General features: G+C 43.3%; 1 protein-coding gene across 1 annotated transcript in view; it reads right to left on the bottom strand.

Moving 5' to 3' along the window:
* The window catches only part of LOC126260446 (spidroin-2-like), a 179,597-nt gene extending 158,473 nt beyond the window's left edge, over nt 1–21,124 (bottom strand). The window contains exon 1 of the mRNA XM_049957775.1: nt 21,017–21,124. Coding sequence (XP_049813732.1) covers nt 21,017–21,124 — 108 coding nt within the window. The remainder of the gene's footprint in view (nt 1–21,016) is intronic.
* Between the last annotated feature and the right edge of the window lie 360 nt (nt 21,125–21,484).

Here is a 21,484-nt window from a genome sequence, read left to right as displayed (position 1 = left end):
GCGTTCCTCAGCGGTACACATAGGCTAACTAGGAGACTAGACTAACAGGTGTTTCCTGCAGAGAGGTAGCAGCCTTTTCGGTAGTCTCAAAGGCGTCTACATGACTGACTTATGTGGCATTGTAACGGTATCCAACAATGCCTTTCTATGTCGGTACTGCAACACGGCTGTAGTTACAGCCGTCAGCCGTAGTATTTTGGAGGGCATGCAGCTCTACTGTACGGTTTAATGTTGACAACAATCCGCCGTATAAGTAAAGTAAATCTCCATCGAAATAGGGCGACGACCACTCAGGAGAATATCGTAATCGTTGAACAGGAAATCTCAGGACGGGGAGGCGTATACAACCAGTTTCGCGCTGAAGAACACAACAGCAGTACAGCAGCATCGTCAGTGGATAATTTCTTCTGTTGTTACAAAATACTGTAATTCATTCGCCTTGATATATATTACCCCAAATTTTGACTTGCAATATACTACACACTACAGGGCCTTGTCCCTCTCTTGTAACCATACCAGAGCCTTCCACTGCTGACTACTAGTGCAGTATTCTACGTTTAACAGACGTCTCTTAAACAAAGACAGAAGGAACTTGCGAGGGGCGTTCAATACGAAATGCAACACGCTTTTTTGCTGGGATAAATTCGTGGGATTTTTTGTGGACGCCGTCGAATATTTTCGCTTCAGCTCCTATAGTTTCGTGAAGTTCCGATTGGTGGTGGCGTTATACGTAGCCTTCAAAAAGGCGTCTGTAACGGAAGTGCGTTCCAAGCGGAGAGTTGTCATTGGCGGAAAACCAGAGCATCGCAGATATTCACCGACGCTTGCAGTATGTCTACCGTGAACTGGCGCAGTGACTCGTCGGAGGAGACGCCTGTCATAATTGCATCCGTCCGATCTACCGCTTACCGGCCGGACGCACACAACTGTGAGCACTGCAATGTTGTAACGTCCTGAAACTCTCATTCGAGGTGATCGGAAGATCACAATCACACACCTCGTTGCTCAACTGGACGTCTCTGTTGCTAGTGCTAACATACTCGTCCACCAGTTGCTGTACTCAAAGATGTGTGCCATCTGCGTTCCTCTCCGCCTGACCGAAGACAGTAAAGAGCTACTAATGACTATTTGTACGGTACTGCTTGCGCGTTGCGAGGCTGCTCGTGACAGCTTTTTGTAGAACATCGTCAAAGGTTATGAAATAGGGGTTCATCACATCGAACCGCCAAAATCATGCCGATGGTCTCCTGGGAATCTGAAGTGGTTATTCTGTTTCATGCGCCCCCTTATGATGCAGCGATCAACTGTAAAGTGTATTGCGCTACGCTGAGGAGATTGAAGAAACGACTCCAGCGTATTCCTCGCAACAAAAATACACACTTCTCCTTCTCCAAGACAACGCAAGGCCTCACACAAGTCTGCACACCAGAGAGGAACTCACAAAACTGCATTGCACTGTTCTTCCTTATCCGCCTTAAAACTCGCATCTCACACCTTCTGACTTCCGCGTGTTACGCTCAAGGAGTGAGGCATTCCGCGGGAAGCAGTACGTGGATGATGAGAAGGTTACTGACGCAGCAAGACGTTGTCTCCGACCTCGACAAGCAGAGTGGCTCCATGCGGGCATATAGGTCGTACATGTAAGGCGGCAAAGGCCGACGCATCGAAAGGAGATTATGTCGAAAAACAAGGTTTTATAGCCAAAAGAGTGGGGAGTAACATGATTGCATTGGAATCCCGAATGTAACCAACCTGCTTTCAGAAAAAAATCTTGCATTAGTTACTAAACGTCCCTCATACATTCTGTTATAATAAACATCGGTTTTAGGTGGACTATCTCTGACTCATTTCACGCTTATCTCTTAAAACGAAATGCAGGTCATAGGTAATGGTGCAACATGGCTATTATCATCTAGGAAGACGGAAGGGTCCACATCTCACTCATAAAGGCACAGAAAAACGGGCTACACATGGTCGTCCAGAATGATTAAATACACATTCTGGTTTATCTTCATGGCAACCTGAATGAGTGGACTCAAGTCACGGTATGATTGTACAAACAACTACCGCGAAAAACATCATAGAGCCACCTCCAGGGTGAACTACAGCCTCCACACTCTGCACCTTAAACGCTTCATTGGTCCGTACCTGCACTCGACACCACGCACAATTTGAAAAGAAGAAAAATCGTCACTCATTGGATCACACTACTCGCATCCAGGCAGTTACTTTCCCTTTTTTATTTCTTTTTTCCCCCACTGAAGAGGTGCAGCTTTGCCCCTTCAGCAACGGCCTTTTCCAAAGTAAACGACTCTAAATGTCCATTGTATGCCATTGCCTGCGTAGTGTTCGCTCTAAAGAAGGTTGAGATGGACCTCTATCAACTGACAATAGCAATTCCTGTAGTATTTGAAATCGATTTTCTTTGACAAAGACTAACACTTGTCTCCGGTCATGTCTGATAGTACCTCTTCATTACTGCTGTTCTCACGCCGTATTACATGGCTGCGAGTGGCACATCATTCACTGTCGGCACTTTGCAGTCCCTGCAAATAGATCAACAAAACGGGAAACGTCATTCTCCTTGTGGTCAGGTGCACAGGCAAGCATGATAGCTCGTTTGTGCTACTCTGTCATACCCCAACGTTGGTTACTCCACACAACCGGCTGGCTTAAAACGCACCACTCCATTGTCATAACTTCCGTCGGCAGTAGTGTGTCTCATCACCTGGTTCCAGTTCTACACCATGTGCGGTGGCTGTCTAATACTTTGTCTGGTGAGCTTATTAAGTGAACAGACGAATCTTGCAAGTGTCGGCGTGGCTGTTTACAGGAGAAGAAGGACGTTCACTAGCACTTTTTCTTTCTTTGCTAAACACGGACACAGTCATGACATATATTATGAATTATTTACATGATGATATGATAATGATCTACTCAGAGAATGAGCATCGGGGAGCAGTTGCAGGTTCTAGGCGATGTCCTAGTGGAGGTGGTCTGCCTATTATGAAGTGTCAAGTGTGTATCTATCGTGTTAGGAGTGTGACGAGTGCTTGTGCAGCGTACTGTTAACGTTTGTGTTGTTATGATTAAAGGGAAGTGACAGCGTGAAACCCGGACCGGCATATAGCCTACACCTCTCAAATAGTACCAAGGAGGCCGCCGAATTTAACGCCTCCATTCGACGGACGGCTTCCGATCAACAGTGTATAACAAATCTTAACGAGGGAACACTGATATAATGAAGCGTACGATTCCAGTCTTTTACCATATTTTTAATAACGAACCCGATCGACGAACCTAAATTGCCAAATTACGTAAATTTCTGGCTTGTTTGTGAAGTTAGACAACCAAATACAAAGCCACAAGATAATAACCATTCTATCACACTCTAAAACAATACAAAAAATAATTTTAAAGAACAGTAGCATGCCGAAAACATGTAAGTTATTCTCAGATTGTAATGTTTAGTTTAAATGAAAACAGGAGTACTTACGAAAATAGAAAATCTGTTCCATTGTGTATCCAGCAATATTTTATTATTCAATAGTTAGCATTAGATCTCCTGATTGTAAAAACATATAGAACTTCACTCAAAATCTTGCAATGTGCATAAAATTTTAAATTTTGAAAAATGTAAACAAAACTTCCGAGTCAAACACTTTGAAACTTTCATTATTATTCTAGTGTTACATAAACTTTTTAACTTCGTAAATATGATTTACAATCTATAACCAGTTGCGCACTTTGTTTATTTCTTTTTCGCTGCTTATAATTGCCTGCTTATTCAATATGTGAGTTAATTTGACAGCATTATTCAAGAATGTTCTAGAAAAACTCAATTTATTATATATACCTGCACTTGGCGCTACAGAAGGCTGCTCACTCCCAGCTGTAATCACGGACAGTCATGTTGTAGATCTGTGTTAAACTATATTGCTATACACTTCTTGGTAAACAATCGTGTCATAAATTGAAAAGCTGTGGACTGTTTTGGAAAGGAGGGTACGTAGAATGACAGGAGTTATACTGTTGTGACTATGTTTTCATCTGCATTTCTGAATTAATCTGAAAATGATCAAGTGTTAAGTTTTCTACCTGTACCACCCGGAGACCTCATGTATCATCCTGAAGACAACGGTAACCACAAACGGATACTAATAATATGAGTATATTGGTACTCTTTACCGTATTGACAGAGGAACAAGATCATAGTTAATACATTAAGGAAGTGCATGAAAAACATCGATCCAAACTTTTCGTATTTGTACAACAGGTAGAGGATACTTTTCAAGTGTCACATGCCCCAATTTCATTAGCCACTGCGGAGAGGTTTGGAGTTTAGTACAGGACATTGGTGAAAACAATGGTGATCAGGAACACCGTATACCGGCAGTAAAAATTTTCCCACTCCAAAATTCGAACCGACTTACTTACGAGCCAAGCTCCATTACACTAAGCGTGCGTTAGCGACCTTTTCTTGTTTATGTCATTTTGCTCGTTATTTCGTTATTGGTCGGTTCATTTGTTGGGGGCTGATGTACTATGACACCTATTCAAATTCATCGTTAATCCATTCACTTAGTTTTTTATTACAGAAGGCAGCTAACCCTCTGACCGAACACGCTGAGCTACCATGCCGGTAACATCGGCTACGGTGGCGGGTTGTTTCTAGCCCTAGTGAGCGATAAAAACAGTTTCATGAAGTGCTTGAGCTACACACATATCTGGTGTATATTACTCATCTGATTTAAACGGCAAGCTTGAAGTCTGCGCATCTCTGTTTTATGTTAAAACTAGTGTCTCTTTTACTACGGTTGTTTATATCTACTGTATCTTTCTTGCACATTTTTCTACTGATACATCTCCGTATCCACTCGTTTCTGTCTAACGTACAGATGAAGTTAACCTCTAGTTTCTCATTTCCGTAAAAATAATAACACAATGTCTTTTGCTCTGAAGTTCGTTGAAATTTGCCATGCCGGTCTCACCCAAGCCTTAATGCACCGCTGATCACTCCTGACTGCATTATTAACAGTTTCGGTCGATCCAACTCGTTCTGGCTGCACTATAAATTTTGATGTTCGATTCTCCACATATCTCCTCTGTTGCGTATTAAGTCAATACGTTTCATACGTTTATGGCTGCAACACAAAATACTTTGACGGTTTGGTATGTTTCAGCAGTCTTAACACTCGCTGTTTTTTTTTTTCAGTATTTCACAGCGGTTTATTTGGCCACTGACGTGGCACAAATGAAACCAAAGAGATCTACATCTGTCATAAACATTTTACTTATATTCCCCTGTTAAATGGAGAAAAAATAATGAAAAATGTATCAGCTGCCATTATCTCAAATAGTGCCAGATAGTATATATATATACTTTTACATTTATGATTTTTTTCGATATCGTGTGTTTCGAAACAGATTTTTCTTTGTCCACGACACCGCTGTTTGTCTCATTTGTATTTCCTACGAAATCTTCATAAGTAAATGGCGAGTTGTTTTGTTACAGCTTCTATATACACAATGTTGACGACTTAGCTGTCATTTTGTCATATCACTGACAGCTCCATCGCTGTTAAGATGACTACCAGCACATAAAGTTGCAGACGAGTGCAGCAGCAGTTTTGACATATATTTGTTGGAGTGGCAACATTTTTATATTATGTGCTATTATCCATCATACCGATTCTTAATTGTATTCTCTGGTTCTGTGCTGACAGCAAGAGAACTGGGTCACAAAGAAACTTTCTTTGTGTATTCCGGCTACCAGCTCTTTATTGATATACGCATTTATTGATTCTTTTTATTTGGAAGAGTTGGCTCTCGTGTTAACATGTCTTTGTAGTTGTCTTTGAGCATACGGATATTCTTATTAAGTTTGTATTGTGCTGCTATATACCAGCATATTAAAACATTTACTGATTTTTACAATTTATTTCCATTTCTATACTAATCCTCGAGCTATGACATCAGCTGGTATGAGAAATATTCTGAGACGCGAAAGTATGTTTCACTCTTAAAGGCGCCGTTACCATTCTCTGAATGTACACGGTACCGTGTCTTCTGTCCAGCGAAAAGTCTCATGCCAGTTCACACTGGAAAGCCGACCTGGATTACTTGGCAAGCAGTTGTATTTAGCGCGAGAGAACAATGGATCGTCTGCGTATTCCGTGGCAGTGATCCAATAGCAGGCCTGCATTTGCAAATCAGTCGCCATTATCTGACACCGATCGGACTTACCTAGTCCTATAGTGCCCTAGAGTTGGATCAGTGAGTGAAAAGCTTCCGTCAGTTCAGAAGCTACATGCAATTTGCTTTCCGTGTCTAAAGATAAATGCAATAATCATCACACCAGAGAAGATTTAGAACAAAAAAAAATGGTACGCCTGTACGAAATTCGCATACATTTAGGGAACTCGTGTAGAACACAAAATTGTTAGCAACACCGTAGCCGAGGAGACTCTTCTCTCTTTAGTCGAGTAGAATGGTTCCCCTGTTTCGTGAATTAGCAACTCATAGTAGGAAAGTGCAACTTACACGAAGGAGATTGCAAATAAAACACTCATGCGACCCATCCTAAAAAAAATGGTTCAAATGGCTCTGAGCACTATGGGACTCAACTGCTGAGGTCATTAGTCCCCTAGAACTTAGAACTAGTTAAACCTAACTAACCTAAGGACATCACACACATCCATGCCCGAGGCAGGATTCGAACCTGCGACCGTAGCGGTCTCGCGGTTCCAGACTGCAGCGACAGAACCGCGCGGCCACTTCGGCCGGCCGACCCATCCTAGAAATGTGCTGTGTAGGAAGGCACAAAGGGAAACACAGTGCTTCCTCAATAACCTACTCTTCGCAAACAGCATCAAGGACACGCTGCTGGGCTTAAACCATGTGACGAAGGTATCTCCATCAGCAGCTTCACACACCCTCGCTCCTTGCGACACTGTGCAGAGATTTTGCGTTCAGCTGAGGAGACTGGTGCAGAATCTGTTGATGAGGAGCTGCACACCGAAACCTCCTCAGCCCTTACTGATAAAGTAAAAAGGGTTCGAACACGTTACTTTCAAGTCCAGCCAAGACCAAATATATGTTGACCGTGCATTCCACAGTGAAGAAGCGTGAGTCTGGGTACACAGTTGTTCAGGATCACCGAACATGGCTCGGACTTGACTGAGAGACTGGGAGTGTTCGGTCTGGTACACCTACTTGCGTGCTGACAGCTCTTGGGACCTTTTCTTACACTTTCTGAGCGTGCTGGGTTGTTCCATGATTTATTTCTGAGATATGCAATACGCAAATAAAATACGAACATATAAAGACCAAAATTGCATGTGACAGAATAATACTTTTAAATCCTATTTTTACATCATCTCTGGTGTTAACTTCCTGCAACCCGTAAACTTGTATGATTTCTACTTTTGCTGAAACTGGCTTTTACTCATTCAGCACTAAGTCGAGATATTTGTATTGTGGTATGAGATTCATTCCTATGATTTCAGCAGTATTTTTAACTTCATTGGATACGCTTCTAGACCCCAATTCAATAGCGAAACACCAGCCAGAAAATAAAAATAAAAAATATACCAAGGTCCTCAACTCAAATGATGAAAATTTCATAACATTTTAAATCTATGTACCGAGTTGGAAATCGTAAACGGAATTTTGTCTTTTGGGGTAAATACCCTCCTCCCTTCATAGCTTTAATTCCACTAGTATGTAATGCATAATCAGAGTAAAAACCTAACCTAAACTCCTCCCGAACAGGCCATGAAGGCCCAATAGTACCGACCGGCCGCCCTGTCATCCTCAGCCCATAGGTGTCAGTGGATCCGGATATGGAGGGGCATGTGGTGAGCACACCGCTCTGCCAGCCGTATATCAGTTTCCGAGACCAGAGCCGCTACTTCTCAATCAAGTAGCTCCTCAGTTTGCTCAAAAGGGTTGAGTGCACCCCGCTTGTCAACAGCGCAGACAGGATGGTCACCCATCCAAGTGCTAGCCCATCCCGACAGCGCTTAACTTCGGTGATATGACGGGAACCGGTGTTACCACTGCGGCAAGCCGTTGGCATAATCATTGTAACACACAATACTTTATTTAGTATGGATTCCCCTGTTTTCTCTGATAGAATATTTGCCCACTGATACCACGTACTATTACACTCCTGGAAATTGAAATAAGAACACCGTGAATTCATTGTCCCAGGAAGGGGAAACTTTATTGACACATTCCTGGGGTCAGATACAGCACATGATCACACTGACAGAACCACAGGCACATAGACACAGGCAACAGAGCATGCACAATGTCGGCACTAGTACAGTGTATATCCACCTTTCGCAGCAATGCAGGCTGCTATTCTCCCATGGAGACGATCGTAGAGATGCTGGATGTAGTCCTGTGGAACGGCCTGCCATGCCATTTCCACCTGGCGCCTCAGTTGGACCAGCGTTCGTGCTGGACGTGCAGACCGCGTGAGACGACGCTTCATCCAGTCCCAAACATGCTCAATGGGGGACAGATCCGGAGATCTTGCTGGCCAGGGTAGTTGACTTACACCTTCTAGAGCACGTTGGGTGGCACGGGATACATGCGGACGTGCATTGTCCTGTTGGAACAGCAAGTTCCCTTGCCGGTCTAGGAATGGTAGAACGATGGGTTCGATGACGGTTTGGATGTACCGTGCACTATTCAGTGTCCCCTCGACGATCACCAGTGGTGTACGGCCAGTGTAGGAGATCGCTCCCCACACCATGATGCCGGGTGTTGGCCCTGTGTGCCTCGGTCGTATGCAGTCCTGATTGTGGCGCTCACCTGCATGGCGCCAAACACGCATACGACCATCATTGGCACCAAGGCAGAAGCGACTCTCATCGCTGAAGACGACACGTCTCCATTCGTCCCTCCATTCACGCCTGTCGCGACACCACTGGAGGCGGGCTGCACGATGTTGGGGCGTGAGCGGAAGACGGCCTAACGGTGTGCGGGACCGTAGCCCAGCTTCATGGAGACGGTTGCGAATGGTCCTCGCCGATACCCCAGGAGCAACAGTGTCCCTAATTTGCTGGGAAGTGGCGGTGCGGTCCCCTACGGCACTGCGTAGGATCCTACGGTCTTGGCGTGCATCCGTGCGTCGCTGCGGTCCGGTCCCAGGTCGACGGGCACGTGCACCTTCCGCCGACCACTGGCGACAACATCGATGTACTGTGGAGACCTCACGCCCCACGTGTTGAGCAATTCGGCGGTACGTCCACCCGGCCTCCCGCATGCCCACTATACGCCCTCGCTCAAAGTCCGTCAACTGCACATACGGTTCACGTCCACGCTGTCGCGGCATGCTACCAGTGTTAAAGACTGCGATGGAGCTCCGTATGCCACGGCAAACTGGCTGACACTGACGGCGGCGGTGCACAAATGCTGCGCAGCTAGCGCCATTCGACGGCCAACACCGCGGGTCCTGGTGTGTCCGCTGTGCCGTGCGTGTGATCATTGCTTGTACAGCCCTCTCGCAGTGTCCGGAGCAAGTATGGTGGGTCTGACACACCGGTGTCAATGTGTTCTTTTTTCCATTTCCAGGAGTGTAGATACAACGATTTGTGTTAATTCAGTTTGTATAATATACAATGTTAAAAATATCACGTTCTCACTGCCGTTGCAATTCGCATATCCATGGATATGGTCTTAGATCTCTCCCATGGTGACAGTTTCAAGGTTATTTTGCGCAACAAGGTAGTTTGTTGTGGGGAGCCAAACAGCACATAAACTATATGTACACTGCAGCTTACATGCTTACTGCGCCTGTGTAGTGTGCTATAGTATAGTCAGGCGGCTTGCGGAGTATGGATGTAGATGTAGATGTCATTTGCAGAGAGATGTTTAAATGTGATACATCAATCGCAAGGTGCATTTAGTACATTCACAACGACAAATGGATGCATGAATAGGACATAAAAAGAATGTAAGTGTAAAAAAACACAGCCATATAGTTGTAAATAGAAAGTCACACTGAAATGAGCTACGAACCATCACTACAAATCTCATTTCGAAATATGTATCAGTAAATAATTTTGTTTGTGTTATACGCCACTGAAGATTCCTAACTTGTATAGATAAAACATTTTCGTTAGACACAACTAACTCAGTAGCAAAAGGCGGAATTTGCTTCATCTGTACAATAAAGCATTTTGAATTATCAGTTTGGGAGAAATGACTGTCATTATTAACAATGATCTCTAGCTTTGTTGAACAGCCTTTCTCTCTATCCCTTCATCGTGCTTTTCGTGTTAGTGAAAGAGCCACCAACATCTCCATTTAGGTCGCACTATCTTCTGGTTTCTCCTGCTTACAGACTTGCCGCCCGTATCAGTAAACAGAGGAAATGCGTTACACAGAGTGAAGTCTAACACCAACGACAACATTTTCAAGGTTGTTAAGGGATATCACCTAAGTATTAAGGGTGGTCTCTCGTGACTCGTCACACAGCAATAACGTATTTATGAGTTATTCGATTTGTCACCCTAGTAACCTTTGTTTCCGTTAAAAAACAACCACAAGAGTGAAAAGGCCTGTAATATGCAACCACCAAAACTTAGAACACAAAACACAAAGTAATGCAAGAACCCTAAGACGCAAAAGTAGTGTGATGTTCAAAAATGGTTCAATTGGCTCTGAGCACTATGGGACTCAACTGCTGAGGTCATTAGTCCCCTAGAACTTAGAACTAGTTAAACCTAACTAACCTAAGGACATCACACACATCCATGCCCGAGGCAGGATTCGAACCTGCGACCGTAGCGGTCTCGCGGTTCCAGACTGCAGCGCCAGAACCGCGCGGCCACTTCGGCCGGCTACTGTGATGTGGTTGACGTTCTTGTATTGCTTTCAGTGAAGCAACGCTCGAGGTGCATATGGGACAATCCATTATTAAAGCCACCCACACTACTGAGTATTACTATTGAGGTATAACTAACACAGCCGGAAAAACAAAAAACCGAACCAAAAAAGATGGAGAAACGAGCAGTGCTGAATGATAACAGCTTAAGGGTGAAGACCTAAAGCAGCCGTTGCTGTTATGAAAGTGTTATGAAGCGGAAATGGAAAAAGTTTATTTCCGGACAAGACATACAACGCAGATATTTTCAGTGCAATGCAGGTATAAAGACAACTTGGGGCAATGAAATCAAATTAAATGCAATTATTGAGTAAATAATCACCGGCTACCACTGGTTCCTTATACCAAAATACTCAGAAAGGGTCCCTGAACAACCTTCGAAAGTCTATCGGTTGGATTTCGGTTTGCCTTGTACTGCGCATAGTTAAATAATGTTTCTTTAACGTGACAACGGCGTCCCTAATAGATCTAGCAGAAAATAGTTCTGACTCCTAAATGTTTCATGCAGTTCAACGTAAATAGAATGGGAGACTAAAAACATATATCAAGGGTACTCAAGGACGTTGGTTGCATTTCTGAGGAATTTTCAGCCTGCGTTAGCTCATTACCAAAAATTTCATATTTCTCTGCCAGTTTGTCCTCGATCATTTTGACTGCGAACATGGTTCTCACACACTTGGACACGAAACGCATTTACATACAGTAAGTAATGAAAACAAATTTATGATAAAAAATCAAATTGAAGATTCGATTACAGTTGCAACTTCCTGCAGAATCAGGTGCTGAGTGAAGGGCTAATTATGGAAGCTGTTACATTTATTTAGGACCTGTTTCTGACCAAAACTTCAATATATCTACATACGTATTAGCACAATTCGCAACAATGACGGCCGTTCTAAACACCATTACAGTTTTTCTTTATTAGATGCTACCTAGTTCCGACGAGACTTAAGCCTAATTACGATAATCAAGGTCTCCATTAACTTCAGAAGTCATCAAAACTACATCAGAACCGTTTCATCATTGAGCGAATAACAGACTAGTGCATCACAATGCTACAATAATACGACACTGTGTCCTATGAACCGAGGGAATTTAACCAAGTAAGCAATATGAGTAGATGAGAGTTGGAGAAATAAATTTTGCATAAAGCACCTGCTTCTAGTTCTCATTATCTGACTGATTATTGTCTTGTTGTGGGCTGACGGTGCTCCACAAGAAAAGAAACGTCGTTCTGAATGAAACGTAAACCAACACTAATAAAAGAATATAAACAACAGTCATTTGATCCAGTTAAAGAAACCTGTAGCATTCTATCAAGTGCCCTGGATCTACTGTTCCTGTAGCTAGCCGGTCCGATGTCACCTTGTGAAAGAAGACATCAGACGTTAATGGATTATCAGACTCCGTTGTCTGCACGTGTAATAAGATCGAGATCTCGGATTCCGACAAGGACTAAGAAATTGGCAATGAGCTGCTAGTCGACTGTTTCCGATACTGCTCAATAACACAGCAAGAAAATTATAGACCAAAGACCAATATACAATTCGCAAATACTGAAAATACGTGGCTAATAAAACTTGAAAAAATTTTCGCAAGAAACACAAAACTTTGACACGATCAGACGCCCAACGGCAATTTCGCAGTATACACGCTGGAGATACTGACGCTGAGCTGACAATATTATATCTACATCTACATGACTACTCTACTACATCTACATGACTACTCTACTATTGAGTGCCTGGCAGATGGATCATGGAACCACCTTCAAACTCTGTCTCTACCGGTCCACTCCCGAACAGTGAGCACGAAAAAGGACCATTAAATATTTCTGCGTGAGCTGTGATTTCTCTTATTTTATTACGATGCTCATTTCTCTCTACATAGGGGGTCGGTCATCAATATATTTTCGCATTCGGTAGTGAAAACTGGTGATTGAAATTTCATGAAATGATCTTGCCGTAACCAAAAACGTTTCAACTTTTTTTTAGTGTTGACAATCCAATTCGTGTATCATATCCACGACACTCTCCTCTGTTTCGTGATAATCAAAACGAGCTGCCCTTCATTGAAGTTTTTCCATGCCTTCCGTCGATCTCAGCTGGTAAGGATCTCATACAACGCAGAAGTACTCCATAAGAGGACGGAGAAGGGTAGCGCAGGTAGTCTCTTTAGTAAATCCGTTTCTTTTTGTAAGTGTTCTCCCAATAAAACGCAGTCTTTGGTTGGCCTTCCTCAAAACATTATCTACGTGATCGTTGCAATTTAAGTTGTTCGTAATTGTTGGCTCTGAACACTATGCGACTTAACTTCTGAGGTCATCAGTCGCCTAGAACTTAGAAGTAATTAAACCTAACTAACCTAAGGACATCACATACATCCATGCCCGAGGCAGGATTCGAACCTGCGACCGTAGCGGTCGCCCGGCTCCAGACTGTAGCGCCTAGAACCGCACGGCCACAACGGCCGGCTGTTCGTAATTGTTATCTCTAGATATTTAGTTGTATTGACAGCCTTTAGATTTGCGTGGTTTATCGGGTAACCGAAATTTAACGGAATCCTTTTAGTAGTTCCGTGGATGACATTGTACTTTTTATTATTTAGAGTCAATTGCCACTTTTCGAACCAAACAGTATCTTGTCTAAATTATTTTGCAGTTGGTTTTGATCTTACGATGTCTTCACTAGACGGTAAACAGCAGCATCATCTGCAAACAATCTAAAAGGGTTGTTTTCATTCTCTGCTAAATCGTTTGTATAGTGTGTAACAAAAAGGTGGGGCCATAGTTTCAGGAAACATTACTCACACGCAGAGGAAGAAAATTTTATATGGACGTGGTTCCGGAAACATTTCCATTTTAAAGCTCAGTTCCTTCAACTCTTCAACACATTAATCATCCGAGAACAACACATTTGCACTGAAGTGCGGGTTGACACATTGTTGGATGAACCATTTGCAGAAGTGTGCTAGTGCAGGAAAGTCAGCTGCTGTTCATGGTACTGATGTAACATTCTAGAGACAGTTATGTGGTCAACATTACCTGTTGCAGGTAATTGGCTTATGCTGACACTAGGGTTCTTCTCAACTGCATGAAGAAGTTCCTCCTCTAGTTGAGGTGTCCTCGTTCTTCTAGGCCTCCCCCAGTCTCAAGTATTAGGCTTAAACGTACAGTGCTTCCCTAACAGGAATATCTGTTGCTTCAAACGCCCTCCTGACGGGACACTTTCGTTCTGGAACGCCACGGCCATTACCATCTGCTTATCCGTGCAGCACACAAACATCTGACGACTCTGAATTAGAGCACACCTCCATCGCACTGTACCGGAAACCAAGTGCGTGATGATCACTAACAGGTGCTACGTGCTTGATGCTAGCAGAGCAATGAAATTAGTCAAGTGTAAACATCAACTTCGTTCAAATGGAACGACAAACACTGGCGGTGAACCGAAGAATTAAGACTTGCTGTACATTCTAACGAACGAAACCAAGAGCGTATTTTGAAAATTAATGTAAGACATCGTTTCACGTAACGCTAGCACATTCTAGTTCTGTGTGTTTCCAATGATAAATGTGATTGTCAAGAGAAGTAGAAAATGAACTCTAACATGTAAATAAAGCGTTTCCCAACCCATGTCCATACAACACATGTTATTCCTGTATGTGTCAGGAACGTACCCTGAAAGTTTGATCACACCTTTTTGTTAAATCTTGTATAGATTAAGAAGAGCAGATGGGCTACAGCAGTTCCTTGGAGCCGCCAGATACCGCCGTTAGATAAGGTGAATGTAAATATTTAATGAGCTGTACGAGTACCAAAATACAATGTGAAGTTTGGCCATACAGATCAAGGCAGAAGCTGTACCAAAAAGAAACATTAAGAGGATGAACAACAACGTGCTAGCCTTGAAGGAATGAAATGCAAACCAGTTTAATAGGCTCTAACCACTCTCGGAGTAACAGAATAACCGTCCTCTGCACCGTCGTTGTTGCTGCGACGTGAAGCCTACGATATAGATTCTTTCCAGCTAGTCCATAGTCGCGGATTTTAAATGCGCCGCTGCTATATGTGCGGCCCCAACGGGAGGAATCGAACATACCTGTGATGATGGCAAAAAGCCTTAATACCTCGGAGCAATAATGGTTAACGTGTTCTACGTGCCTGCAGAAGGCAATGAAGGATTGTGGAAGATACGCGGCCAGCTGGATTCACTATCAAAGTGCGGATTATTGAAAGAGATCGAGGAGGAGTGGCATGTTTTCCTTATGGGTCGAAATGAAAAAAAAAAATAGAAGAAAAGAAAGCTCCAGAAAGAATCTTTCACTCTGTAGTGAACTGTGCGGTGTTTTGAAACTTTCTGTCAGACTTCGTTCTGAAAACAGTTCCCTAGGGTGTAATTAAGTCACCTCTCCTCGATGTTCTCCCTTCCAGGAGAGCGAATCCAGCGAGGTATGCAGGGCTTATATAAACTTGTACGGACAACTCTGACGAAACACTGTGTATTATAAATAATTACTATTAAAAACAGTCTTGATCACGATTTATTACACATTGATCACTGCTGTGCCCATAATGTATTCAAAAGTAATAAACTGTGTATTACTTTGTTCATGTTCTTTTGATGGGGTCCAGTATCCGAACAGCGTCAGGAAATTAAAAAAAATATTTGTGGTACAGACGTATGTACCATGAACATTGGGACAAAACGAATGATTCGCAAGCACAGGGTTGCCTTTATCTTTATTGCCGGAATCACTTGAAAACACTGCCACCTTACGATTCGTTACAGCTCTAATGATGTCGCTGTAACTGAAATCGTCCTCAGCACGATAAAAATGTTCATTCACCCTGTCATTCGAATTTTTATTCTGACTAAAACCTCCTAAAATACTTCGGGTTCGTTCATTTCCTTCCGTTTTCTGAATAGAGCCATCTCCACAAGCAGAAGGAACTTAAAGACTAATGGTAACTACCTGACATAGCACAATACAATAAAAGGCTAAATAATCAAAACGTACATGAAGGCAATCAGATCTGATATTGGCGTAAATACTAAAATAAAATAAGTAGTTTAAAATAAATCGCAGCCGGTGGAATGTACGGACAGCGTGCAGACAACACGAGCTATCTCAAGATCCGTCCGTAACGGATGGCACGCGAAACACGAGTAAACTCGGGCTCCGTCCGTATTGTGTTCAATTATGTCAGTGCAACTATGACTCTGCATCTTTTTTGCATTCATGTCTTTTGAAAAGAATGAGCGAGGTACTAACAAAAGCGCAACTGTGAGGACAGGTCGTGAGTCATACTCGGGTAGCTCATTCAGTGGGAGCATTACCTGCGGAAGGCAAGGTTCTGGATTTGTATCCCGGTGCGCCATTCAGTTTCAACCTGCCGTAAAGTTTAAAAAATGCATCTGCTATATCGCTGACGGTCGTACCAAACAGCGAAGTCAAAGCCCATACATCAGCAGGAAGCATGTTGTCCAGGAATGAGTAATCAAAGCACATAACTAATGAGTAGGTATTGAATAGAATTGGGGAGAAGAGGAGTTTGTGGCACAACTTGACTAGAAGAAGGGATCGGTTGGTAGGACATGTTTTGAGGCATCAAGGGATCACCAATTTAGTATTAGAGGGAAGCGTGGAGGGTAAAAATCGTAGAGGCAGACCAAGAGATGAAAACACTAAGCAGATTCAGAAGGATGTAGGTTGCAGTAGGTACTGGGAGATGAAGAAGCTTGCACAGGATAGAGTAGCATGGAGAGCTGCATCAAACCAGTCTCAGGACTGAAGACCACAACAACAATACGACAAAAAAATGACATGGTAGGGAAAATACCCCACTAGAGCCAAGACGATAATTGACGATCAACTATTAGAACATTTGTCTTGGTTTTGCTTTCCCTATCAAGGATGATGAAGTGAAGAAAAAGCTTCATCGATTTCAATATATTTACGCAATTATATGGCGAGCAACGAAGGGTAATGTGAGAGAAGGGATTCAGATGTTATAAGATTATGAATGTGCTGACACTGCACGTGGTTGCATAAAAGCAAATGCAATCGTGTGACACATGGTTCCTCACGTCGGTGAGATGATCTGCATTACCAAACAGTTACCCCGGATCATGGACGCTTGTTCCATTTACAGGTTGCCTATGTAACGACTTTTAGTGGCAACAGAAATTTAATTTTTCAGTATCCCACATAATTATAGACGAATTTAGAAATTTAAAAAGCTGTCGTAATCTATTCGTTAAGAGATGTAATCTTCTGTTTAAGACTTAACACAGTAACTCAAGCTGAGAACGAGAGCACTTAGCGACTTTGCACAAACTTTACACATAACCTCAAACCTGGAAAATTTTTCTCACTGCAGCCCCCTGCAAAGTAATGATAGAAAAAAAGTTTATAGTTTACTAAATTTTCGCTCTTTATGCAGTAAAATTTCAGTAATATCCATGACGTTTTAACTTATCGCTTGTTTGCTACTAACTCTATTCGCAACACATTTTGCAGACAGTACCTGCGTATACTATTGAACATACCACCAAAATTTTATCATTGTACGACACACAATTCAGGAAATATAACGTCATAAACATTAAGATGCATGAAAATCTAGCGTTTGAAATTGAGCAGAATATACTCATGAATATTTGATAATGAGAGCTCTTAGCGACTTCGAACAAACTTTACGCATAATTTCAAACCTTCTCTAAACTTCTTCTCGATTACGTTCTTGACATCAAATATTTAAAGCATTAACTCACTTGTCAAGTAATCAGACGGCTGATGTCGTTTCATACATAGGAGTTCGATCCTTTAAGAAATAGGGAGTGAGGGAGGGTTTTACTGGCACTTCCTAAAAGATAAAAACATTGGCTGGTTGCGAGTAGGAGTCGCGCACTGAGATCTCGAACAAACTCAGTTCTGTACATACACAGCTCATCCATCCTGGGAATCGAGAATCTTAACAACTACTGCCTGTTATCGATATCGATACTGGAAAGATATTAGTCCCGAAAAACTAAGACCATATCAAAATCTCTTTAGTAGTTCCTCAGACTGGTCTGGAACTAAACGATGTCAAAGTTAGCGTAAGGAGGGCTATGCGTGAAGCGTCCAGTGAATTCGAAAGTAAAATTCTATGTACCGACTTGACAGAAAATCCTAGGAAGTTCTGGTCTTACGTTAAATCAGTAAGTGGCTCGAAACAACATATCCAGTCACTCCGGGATGATGATGGCATTGAAACAGAGGATGACACGCGTAAAACTGAAATACTAAACACCTTTTTCCAAAGCTGTTTCACAGAGGAAGACCGCTCTGCAGTTCCTTCTCTAAATCCTCGCACAAACGAAAAAATGGCTGACATCGAAATAAGTGTCCAAGGAATAGAAAAGCAACTGGAATCACTCAACAGAGGTAAGTCCACTGGACCTGACAGGATACCAATTCGATTCTACACAGAGTACGCGAAAGAACTTGCCCCCCTTCTAACAGCCGTGTACCGCAAGTCTCTAGAGGAACGGAAGGTTCCAAATGATTGGAAAAGAGCACAGGTAGTCCCAGTCTTCAAGAAGGGTCGTCGAGCAGATGCGCAAAACTATAGACCTATATCTCTGACGTCGATCTGTTGCAGAATTTTAGAACATGTTTTTTGCTCGAGTATCATGTCGTTTTTGGAAACCCAGAATCTACTCTGTAGGAATCAACATGGATTCCGGAAACAGCGATCGTGTGAGACCCAACTCGCTTTATTTGTTCATGAGACCCAGAAAATATTAGATACAGGCTCCCAGGTAGATGCCATTTTCCTTGACTTCCGGAAGGCGTTCGATACAGTTCCGCACTGTCGCCTGATAAACAAAGTAAGAGCCTACGGAATATCAGACCAGCTGTGTGGCTGGATTGAAGAGTTTTTAGCAAACAGAACACAGCATGTTGTTATCAATGGAGAGGCGGCTACAGACGTTAAAGTAACCTCTGGCGTGCCACAGGGGAGTGTTATGGGACCATTGCTTTTCACAATATATATAAATGACCTAGTAGATAGTGTCGCAAGCTCCATGCGGCTTTTCGCGGATGATGCTGTAGTATACAGAGAAGTTGCAGCATTAGAAAATTGTAGCGAAATGCAGGAAGATCTGCAGCGGATAGGCACTTGGTGCAGGGAGTGGCAACTGACTCGTAACATAGACAAATGTAATGTATTGCGAATTCATAGAAAGAAGGATCCTTTACTGTATGATTATATGATAGCGGAACAAACACTGGTAGCAGTTACTTCTGTAAAATATCTGGGAGTATGCGTCCGGAACGATTTGAAGTGGAATGATCATATAAAATTAATTGTTGGTAAGGCGGGTACCAGGTTGAGATTCATTGGGAGAGTCCTTAGAAAATGTAGTCCATCAACAAAGGAGGTGGCTTACAAAACACTCGTTCGACCTATACTTGAGTATTGCTCATCAGTGTGGGATCCGTACCAGATCGGGTTGACGGAGGAGATAGAGAAGATCCGAAGAAGAGCGGCGCGTTTCGTCACAGGGTTATTTAGTAACCGTGATAGCGTTACGGAGATGATTAGCAAACTCAAGTGGCAGACTCTGCAAGAGAGGCGGTCTGCATCGCGGTGTAGCTTGCTCACCAGGTTTCGAGAGGGTGCGTTTTTGGATGAGGTATCGAATATATTGCTTCCCCCTACTTATACCTCCCGAGGAGATCACGAATGTAAAATTAGAGAGATTCGAGCGCGCACGGAGTCTTTCAGACAGTCGTTCTTCCCGCGAACCATACGCGACTGGAACAGGAAAGGGAGGTAATGACAGTGCACGTACAGTGCCCTCCGCCACACACCGTTGGGTGGCTTGCGGAGTATAAATGTAGATGTAGATGTAGACATACAAAAAGAAGCCAGCAGGGGACGTCAGCTTACATATATATATAGAGAGAGGAAAAAAACTATTTTCTATTTACTCACTAAAACATGACTACAACTTAAAGTTTACGTTTGCATGCAGTAATGTTCGTCATTATGCTTTTGGCGGGTCTATGTTCAAATGGCAATAGATATTTTTATGTGATATAATCACAATTTAACGAGTTTCAGACTTTTTACTATACTCGTACTGTGAAACCGTGCTTCTTGACCAATTTCATGATTCTAGTTCAATGGGAAGTTTCGTATAGGTTTTGACGAGTGAGTTTTCGAGTATCAAAATATATGAGCTAAATGGACGTATCTTTTCATTAAAGTGAATCAAAACTTTGAAAGTTTCACATCACCAAGGGCCAATAGACCTTAATATGTCACATAAACTTGAACTTGATAAACCTACCCGCCCTTCGATAAAAAGAGACACAGATAGACGGACGACAAAGCTATCCCATAAGGGTTCCGTTTTTACAGATTGGGCCACAGGACACTAAGAACGTAACGAAAAGAATGAGTAGCATTTGAATATGTTGTCGCTGAATTACAGAATTTTCCTAAAGAAAGAAATTGGGAAAGTCACGTATGGAGGAAACTAAAGTTCCGCAGTTTGCCCTTAGACATCATCGTGCTGCGAGGAGTGTTGTTGGTCGACCCCTGAAGACATGACAGGAAAACTGAGGTCAGAACAAGCTAATAACCAAGTCCTTGAGAAGGAAGTCAATCCGATAAGTAAAAGTGGTTCAAATGGCTCTGAGCACTATGGGACTTAACTTCTGAGGTCATCAGTCCCCTAGAACTTAGAACTAGTTAAACCTAACTAACCTAAGGACATCACATACACCCATGCCCGAGGCAGGATTTGAACCTGCGACCGTAGCGGTCGCTCGGTTCCAGATTGTAGCGCCTAGAACCGCTTGGCCACACCGGCCGGCAAGTAAAACTGAGTCGAAGCATTAAATGTGCTATTGAAAAGAGAGCATACTGACTTTACTATTAAGTTTTTCAGGCACTGGGGTCACTGTTTAGTTTAGAAACACCAAGAGTCTCACAACAAAATGTAAATACCAGTACCATAGGGGCTGTTTCCGTGAGAGTCTCTGTTGTATTACAGTCGCGGTGCCTCAGACGGTGCTACACTCGACGCTAAGATCGCTGTACGATTGTCTACTCACCAGCAGCAGCAGCAGCAGCAGCAGGCTGAGCAGCGGCAGCAGCGGTAGCGACGGCATCGCGGTGTGGGAGAGGCTGTGACGCCGGTGGTGCTCGCGCGTCGGCGGCATCTGGGCGACTGTGCGCGCGGTTCAAGGTCAGCCGGCGGCGGCGGCGACGCCGCGGCAGCCGGTGGGTAGGCGGGCGGGCGCTTTCCTCTGGTGGGGACGGCTCTCGGCTCTGCCGATGGTGCCGGTGCCGGTGGTGACCCAGTTGGCGCTTCCGGACGGGCCGCTGATCTCACGCGCGGGAAAGCGCGCCGGGAGCGGCTGCCCAGGGGGCGGCGTCTCCAGCGCCGCTGTCCCGTAGCTCTCCGAAATGACTGGTACACAAATAGTATGTTCTGTGCTACACATAAACTTACAAACTGCTGTGACGTGCATGTCATTGTACTTCCAACTGTACCACATACAATATCTGATCGAAACTAT

Source organism: Schistocerca nitens, chromosome 5 (genome assembly GCF_023898315.1).
Source record: "Schistocerca nitens isolate TAMUIC-IGC-003100 chromosome 5, iqSchNite1.1, whole genome shotgun sequence".
NCBI classification, from domain to species: Eukaryota; Metazoa; Arthropoda; class Insecta; order Orthoptera; family Acrididae; genus Schistocerca; species Schistocerca nitens.
This window is presented reverse-complemented; position numbering and strand designations above follow the sequence as displayed.